This window comes from Notothenia rossii, assembly GCF_949606895.1.
Source record: "Notothenia rossii genome assembly, contig: scaffold_122, whole genome shotgun sequence".
Lineage (NCBI taxonomy): Eukaryota > Metazoa > Chordata > Actinopteri > Perciformes > Nototheniidae > Notothenia > Notothenia rossii.
Window position 1 is genome coordinate 114,495 of NW_027639470.1, and position 7,611 is coordinate 122,105.

A 7,611-nucleotide genomic window follows, 5' to 3' on the forward strand; every position below is an offset into this window, starting at 1 on the left:
CTTGGCACAACGGGTGACTGGGTTTTTATTCAATTAAATTGAAACAATCGACACAAAATACAGCTCAAAACTATAATGGTTCCCCAACTTCACCATTTGTTTCCAAAACATTTTGACTAGAACAGTATGTCACTTGAAAGTTTGACTGTATTCTCATCTTGAACAAATGAAAACAAATGAAAACCTTGTCAGATAAAGTGCAATAAAGACTGTCTAACCCTAATCCAGAAAACATCGATTCTATGACTCTTATGAGCGGCTAAACTCCCTGCTATTCATAACAGCCTGTGTTATGATGCTCAGGAACTCTGGATATGAGCCGAGGTGCCTTGTCGGAAAGGTAATGGAGTTGGAGCATGCATTCACTACGGGAAAGCATACCGTGTGTGTACCATAGCGCACGCTGCAATCATGGTCGAACTCAATTAAGATTTTAAACATCTCTCTCTCTGTTGAGGTGATGGGGACGTGTGCCTGCCCCGTAAGCCATTGAAGGAAGCAACCAACAGTGATCTTGGGTTTTTCTTTCATCTCCTCTTCATCTTTTGCCGCTTCACCTGTAGACTCTGTCTCTCTTGAGTCTCTTTCATCACTCTCTGTTATCTTCACAGGGGTCCCCCTCTCTTCAACCACGAAGCTCTTTTCTTCCTCTAAAAACAAGTTGAAAATGAATACAAAGAAATGCATATATTCACCTAAGCAATGTCAATAAATATGGCTATTGTTTTTAAATAGTTTTTTTATGTGGATATTTTGAAGAAGAAAAACCTCATTAGCCAGTCCTGCTTTACTTGTCATTGTTTCATCGCAACCATCATGAATGCAAAGTTGTGTTTAAACTGAGACATGTAAACATGAATAAAAAGGGTATGCAAAGCTGTCATTGAGTTGCCTGTCGTAATCGGGGGTAAAATTCAAGAACAAATACGTTTATAAAATGTCAGGGCAGTAGTATCACCTTCTTCTTCAATGTGTTGGATGAAGTCTTGTAAAAAGTTAACAATCTTCGATTCACTCTGGCGTCGCAGCGAGCCCAGCTCGCTGAAGACTGGAGATATGGCTCCCATCAGGAATTCAGCATCCGGCTTGGAGAGATGAAAAAACAAAATGATGTATGCTCAAAGTTGGATGAGCTTAACCCTTTAATTGCCAGACCAAGAAAAAAAACTATGGAAAAATTATTTGTTTGCATTTTTTTAATCAAATGGGACACACATAGCACATTTAAAAAAAAAAAAAGGTATCAATATTGATATTGATATAAAAAGTAATGTTAAGTGTTTTTAATACAAAAAAAAAACGTGCTCATCTTACTGTAGATGCTGAATTGGCCTAACAGGAAACCACTGGCCTAACAGCAAATGTCTATATCCTGTGTTGGCCTTGCTCATCTGTGTGCAACTTTGGGCTGTATGCCATGCATGAAAGCTGCTATATAAATTATTATCACTCTTTCACTCTGAGACTCATAAGGCAGTATAGATGTAGTAATAATGTAATATAAGATGTAGTAATATTACCATGAATCTATCTATTTACCATATTGTATTGGAAAACATCTCTGAAACTCTGAAAAAGTTATATTGCTAGTTTAGTTTGTTAAAAACTTTTTTTGTGCATCAAGTTATCTAATTATGTTCAGTCAGTGCTCTGACATTAAAATATGTCAAAAATGATATGGTTACCTTACAACAGTTGACCAAAAAGAGTGATTTCTTCAGCAGTGATTTTTTTAGCATGCCAACTTTCTCAGTGGAAAGCTGAATGGCTTTCTGTTCTAACCACAGTGACATCTAGAGGTTGTTTTGTGCATAACATGTCAACCAAATAGTAGAGATGGCTGAATCAGGTAGTTAAACTTTTAAAACATTTTTTCAACAGGATATCAAGACACAAAATTTGCTCTACCAAATGGTGGCGCTGGCTGTTAAAGGGTTAAGGTTTGAAATTCAGTGGTAAAATCAGCTAGAGACATAATACTGACCTTTTCATGAAGGCCAGCGACGAACAGATCCCTGAAATGCTGTGGTTGTTGTACTATCATCTCACACAAGCCATACAGCTTCATGCCTGAGCATATCTGCTGCAGCATTGGTAGAGTGCGGACCGATGAGTGCAAGATAATTGCCCTATAATTCAGTAATAGATAACAGCAATAATATAAAATCATACATAAAAAAGGGAAAGAGTGACTGCACACTCAATATGAAGTATGAGTGTAAAGGAATAATTGATTGGTTTCAAACATGGGTTGTTATGGGTTAAATCACTTAGCATATGTACATACTTTATTATGTCTTCCTTCCTCTCCCACGTTGCAAGACCACTGTACCCGCATGCTGTTATCCGATCCAGAAGGTCGTACATAGCTTCAGGTTCAGCTATCTCAACCTTTGCAATTAGAAAAACAGTATCACACAGTAAGTCATGGGAGCCTTAGCTTATTTTAAGAATTAAAAAAAAATTACACTACAAAGAGGTGTGTGTGTCAACCATACTAAAACAAACGTCATGTTATATGAAGGAGTATAATAATAATAATAATAATAAATGGGATTTATATAGCGCTTTTCTAGACCCAAAGACGCTTAATATCTGAGGAGAAGACAAATATTACCTCTTCCATAAGCTGGCTGAGCTCTGGATCAGTAACATCTTCCTTGGAAATGGAATCTCTATGAATCTCCCCAGTGGATATGTATCCATAGCACCACTCTCTGAAAAAGTTAGGTGGAGGACCACCTTGTACTATACTGACTGCCATAATCTCTCCAGCTGTCCTGCATTAACAAAGTTTAATCAATGCATAGACATTATTAATAAATGAAATAAACATCGAAAAGACATTGCAGAACAAATGCTCTTTGTGGTAGTCAGTAATTGAGTACTTGGGGGTTTTCCCTGTACTCCCTCCCTGAAAAAACTTCCTTTCAACACCTGCCATCATTTCTATAATTGAAAGGAAAAGTGGATCAATACATTGATAATCTCAATTAGACCACTGTATATGTTAAAGTACAGCATGCGTCATGCAAAGCCCTTAACCTGTGCAAGCACAGAAATTGCATGCAACCAGAGAACCGCCACACACTGAGGAATATTTTCATTTATTATAAGGAAGTAAACATATACCTGTTAAGAATTCTTTCCTGAGAGCCCCATGGTCAATTCCAGACTCTCCAATGAAAGACACTCGGAGAGGGTTTTTGGGAGAAGACCTCTTCTGACGTCTCCACTGCCCTAAACCCCTTTCAAACATGTCCTCCCTAGTGACACTAACATTAAAGAGTGTTGTTGTGTCCACTCGTCCACTAAGTGTTTCGATGGCTTCAGCAAGACTTGAAGGAAACAATTAGAAGTTGATTAGACAACTGGATCCAAAACGTTTTCCCTTAAGAGACCCCTTTTGTATCATTGAGTAAACTGACGACCCCTGACTGATGTAAAGTGGCGTCTTTTAAATGATATTCAAGGCATAACAATAACAATGCAGGGCAACTGATGAACAGTACAATTAACACAAATAGTGAACACAATAACTGCAGGACGTTTTTGTTTAAAATAAGCAATTACAGGTACATTTGAAGCATATTACCTTTTCTCTCGCCCTGTCAGTTCTTCACTGGCATGTTCTTCCAAATCGATAATTTGTGTCGACTGCAATGTACTGATGAGGGAAAAAATATTTCAATGGGGCATGCCTTAATCATGGTTTACAATATCTAACACTGCAAGAAAAAATTATATAAAGAATGTGCATAATAGGAGAAAAAAAAACCTTTCTCTACAAGTGCTGGCATGTATTTCAACCAAATACTCAGGAAATAACTCTGAGCACAATGGACCGGCCACCTTTAAAAACACAGAAAAGCAGAGCAAATATTCAAGTGAATTACTGAGACGCAGAAACCTTCATCATCTGCAATAATGTAATTGATAAATAATGCCCTGATTTTACCTTAATATCGATTTTAGAACAGGAGGTCCTACACGGGAGCACACTTGGAGAAGCCTATAATAAAATGTAGAAAGACTGCCAATTAATGACACATACAATGAAAATTGTTTAGAAACAAACACCTACAATATTAGTGAGCTTACATTCCCAGGATTGCTTGTAGCTGGAGACTCATCTAAATCTGGGTCCAGATCCTGAAAATCGTAACCAGTTAAAAAAGCTGTCGATTCAGGATGATAATGATCCTGCATAGCTATTTGTGGAATAACATTACCGGTTCCAGATCCATGCGGTCAGAACAGCTGCTTGGTTCACACTCTTGTGCATGTAAAGCCAACAGCTGGACAGGCATGCTTAGATGACACGTGGCACATCTGGCTTTTGGCATATTTTCGAACTCCTTCGATGAGTAGGGCAAGGGGGAGGTGTCCAAAGTGTCCTGGATGGGCATTATATAGAGACAGCCTTTTCCACCTAAAGCTTTGGCAAGGTAGGCCCCCGTGTAACCCTCTGCCTCAGGTGCCAAAACACTTAATTTCCGCTGACCTGATCCTCCTATGTGGGAATACAAACAAGTTGATGTTATTTAATGCACAGAATGTTCTAGGGGAGGCAGTTGATTTTAACAAGATGCACACTTGCAGTGTTAGGCTTTCTCATGGATTGCTAAAAACAAGAGGGTAGGTAAATATGCTAACCATCAAGGGCATTAATGAGCTATTATAAGAGCAGCTATTGTAGGAGAAGATAGAGGGTATAAATAGGATTTAACTGCAGAAATACTAGACCACAGTTGAATTTAATAAGGGAGATTGTATCTTACCAGCAGCTTTATGTAGCATCCAGGCCCCTTCCAATGGTACCATTTTGGAATATGATTCCATAAGTATATATGATATCTATGTGGGAAGAGCAAAACAAGTGTGCAGTTAGAACTATAACCCTCCACACATGTCACCACTGTTGAAGCTGATTTGTGACCAGTAGTACTTCAGTGGATTGGGAAACTACAGTAATACATAAAAAATTTCCCCAAATTGGGATCAATAAAGTGCTTCTTATATTATCTTGACTCCTCCCCTTATTATTTTTTCTATCTTACCTGGGAGTGGTCAGCATTTTCGGGGATATTGAGAGTCCTCCTGCCGAGTCCAGCCTGGAGAAGGACCATTTCATCCGATGACTTTGGTGTTCTTTCTGTGCTCTTATTGAGCAGAAAGAACTGGATTGGGGTTGACCTAACAGCCCTTCTTTTGGGAGATGGGGTATAACTTTTACCCGATTTGAATAGGCCGGGGAAAGCCCTGAGGAGTTGAAAACAATGTGTAAGAGAGGCATTTAAGAAGCTGTTATACAATATATTCATTCTAAACAATCTGAAGAGCTTTAATTTCTATGAAAAAATACGCTGAATTATAGCCAATTGCCGAGTTATTACAATGGCAATTCAGTTCAGAACTATCTTTATTTCCTAACGGATCCAAACCTGGCCATATTTTGGTCCACTGTATTTCCTGCTGTAGAAGGAAAGCCAGGGGTCCTTTGTTGCTTCTGCCCCTGGACTGCCTGACGCTGCCTTGTCCCAGCCTGCTGCCTGTTGCCAAGAGCAGACTGCTGCTGTCCCTGTATAGTAGACTGTCTGTTGCCCACCTCCACCTGCTCTCCCTGAACCTGTACTTCATCTGTGAACACAATTTAAAGATGTCTATGATTCCCTAGAATCTAAATAAACTGAGTACTAAATACGTAAAGTAGTTAGAATATATAAAGGCTTCATTAATTAAACATTACCCAGATAGTCACAAGCCCTGAAAATAAATAGAAGAAGAACAAGAAGAAGATGAACCTTTAATTATCCCCCATGGGGAAATTCAGTTTTTCACTCTGGTTTTAATATAGGTTGGTAAAACTGTCACTGAAACACCTCGGCGTGCTTCCTCCGGCCAAGACTGCAGCTGTAATTTTTTGTAAACGACTGACCATTAGATGAATCTGTGAAGACAAGTGATCTCCCCCTAGTTTTACTTACGATTTTGAGAAGTTGGTTCAGCCAAGGCACTTCTCAGCAACTCAACGACACGCCTGGCAGCATTTTGTAACTCTATCTGTTAAAATAGATAGCATTTTTCATTTAATCATTTATTTCAATAGGGACAATGCACATAAACACTTTAGACAAATAACACTTCAAGTGTAAATGGATCATGTCTTACTATACTGTCTATACTGTCTTGCTGTTTTTAAATTATTGTCTTGTTGTTGCGCACTGGCACTTTGACTTTGAGTCGATGTAATTTCGCTGTAATTGTTACAATGACAAATAAAGTATCTATCTATCTATCTATCTAAAACAGACACAAACAAGAAATAGTCAAATTGATTGTCACAATCACAGTGCAAAGACATGTCGTCTTGTTTATCCAGATCTGCTAACAGTTAACTTTAGCTAACTTTTATTATTGCGGGCAGACAGCTGTGTCACTTTCTTCTTATACCGTGGCTTGTAAATAATGCAATGTCAATATCTTAAATGCCCGTCAAGCAGATAAAATGATAGTTATGTTAAACCATTGTTTTCTATATGCATAGCTAAAAGTACCGGTTTTTGCACGTACCTCCTTGTCGTCAGCCATTCTTCTTCTGCGGGGCTTTCCCGCTCCGATATCCCTCTTCATTTGAAAACGGCCAATCATAAAAGAGGAGAGGTGTAACCAATTAGATTTGGTGTTACTGGGACACGGTAAGCCCACTTCCTAACATTTCTCCGCGCGCGAGAGCAGGCCAGAGTTTCACGAGCAGAAGAGCAGGAATTGCTCGCGAGAGCGCAGGAGACCAAGGAGAGCTCATGTAGATGCTGCACATGCTCAAGGCATGTTTCTCCCCTGCAGGCTTCAATATTGCTCTCGCGCGAGTGCCGTTTTAGTGCTCGCGAAAATAATATATGTCCACGGCTGCTTGACTTGTGCTCGCGTGGATCTCATATGCCCTCGCGATTTATGACAGAGATTTGCCGCCATACACCCCTTTGTAGCATATTATTTCGATGAGAGATGAGCAGATCGCCACTGGGCTTTCAACGAAATACACAGCCACGCAAAAACTGCGGCATTTGTACAGCTCCTTATGGGTACTGCAATTAGTGAAGTGCTTTCCTCTGCGGTGAAACGATCAGCACTGCACCACGGAGGAAAGCGGAAGAAAGTCACCTGGAGTCAAGGAGAGCGGGGCTGCGTTGCGTGCATGGGTTCCTTCTGCAGGTAACGGGGAGACGCGCTCTGGCGGGGGTCTCGTTCAGGATCCGAAAATACAATTTAAATATGTTGCACTCTTATTCCACTTATTCCTAGTGTGCCACTGGTTACGGTGCCGCGTGCCAATGCTGGCACGCGTGCCAGGGGTTGCCGACCCCTGCTCTAGGCCCTCTGTAAGGGCCTAAGATATTCTAAAAAATAATATTTGAAACCATTTTTTTTTTTAAACATTTAAAAAAAAAATATTATCTTTTATATTTTTTGGTTTGTTAAATTTGTCATTAACTTGATTTAATTGTATTTAAAATAACATTTCCAAAGAAATAAATCCTTTGAATCTGCCTGTTCAGTTTCTGTTGGAATGTGAATCGTTAAATGCCGTCTCTGCGAGTTACTGTGAAG

At 39.5% G+C, this 7,611-nt stretch overlaps 2 protein-coding genes across 4 annotated transcripts; both read right to left on the bottom strand.

Annotated features, from left to right (window-relative positions):
• Window position 1: 1 nt before the first annotated feature.
• Window positions 2–2,780, bottom strand: LOC307027796 (uncharacterized protein). Its single transcript, XM_079696152.1, has 5 exons — window positions 2,618–2,780; window positions 2,288–2,391; window positions 1,985–2,129; window positions 959–1,085; window positions 2–650 (listed from the first exon to the last, which is right to left on the bottom strand). The coding sequence occupies exons 1-5, from the start codon at window positions 2,762–2,764 to the stop codon at window positions 250–252; spliced, it is 924 nt and encodes a 307-aa protein (XP_079552278.1). The 5' UTR covers window positions 2,765–2,780; the 3' UTR covers window positions 2–249.
• LOC307027794 (uncharacterized protein) lies at window positions 2,699–6,951 on the bottom strand. Of its 3 annotated transcripts, XR_013804763.1 has the most exons (11): window positions 6,574–6,950; window positions 5,988–6,063; window positions 5,445–5,640; window positions 5,061–5,262; window positions 4,782–4,857; window positions 4,233–4,513; window positions 4,102–4,152; window positions 3,959–4,012; window positions 3,596–3,667; window positions 3,133–3,338; window positions 2,857–2,949 (listed from the first exon to the last, which is right to left on the bottom strand). XR_013804763.1 is itself a non-coding variant. In XM_079696150.1 (10 exons), the coding sequence occupies exons 1-9, from the start codon at window positions 6,649–6,651 to the stop codon at window positions 3,620–3,622; spliced, it is 1,062 nt and encodes a 353-aa protein (XP_079552276.1). In that variant the 5' UTR covers window positions 6,652–6,951; the 3' UTR covers window positions 2,699–2,780; window positions 3,596–3,619. The 3 variants fall into 3 exon arrangements, 1 of the variants encoding a protein (XP_079552276.1); XM_079696150.1 differs by lacking the exons at window positions 2,857–2,949; window positions 3,133–3,338 and adding an exon at window positions 2,699–2,780 and having other exon boundaries at window positions 6,574–6,951; XR_013804762.1 differs by having other exon boundaries at window positions 3,133–3,667; window positions 6,574–6,951.
• Window positions 6,952–7,611: the final 660 nt, after the last annotated feature.

What these genes read in the sequence shown, in the direction of transcription:
- LOC307027796 (XM_079696152.1), bottom strand. Translation starts at nt 2,764, where the DNA reads ATGGCAGTCAGTATAGTACAAGGTGGTCCTCCACCTAACTTTTTCAGA. An exon ending in TCAGCCAGCTTATGGAAGAG is followed by an intron (nt 2,392 to 2,617) that starts GTAATATTTGTC and finishes CTAATTGCAAAG; the next exon opens with GTTGAGATAGCTGAACCTGA. An exon ending in CCAACACATTGAAGAAGAAG is followed by an intron (nt 651 to 958) that starts GTGATACTACTG and finishes ACTTGTTTTTAG; the next exon opens with AGGAAGAAAAGAGCTTCGTG.
- LOC307027794 (XM_079696150.1), bottom strand. Translation starts at nt 6,651, where the DNA reads ATGATTGGCCGTTTTCAAATGAAGAGGGATATCGGAGCGGGAAAGCCC. An exon ending in GATGCTACATAAAGCTGCTG is followed by an intron (nt 4,514 to 4,781) that starts GTAAGATACAAT and finishes ATTCCCACATAG; the next exon opens with GAGGATCAGGTCAGCGGAAA. An exon ending in GTTCTAAAATCGATATTAAG is followed by an intron (nt 3,668 to 3,958) that starts GTAAAATCAGGG and finishes TTCCCTCATCAG; the next exon opens with TACATTGCAGTCGACACAAA.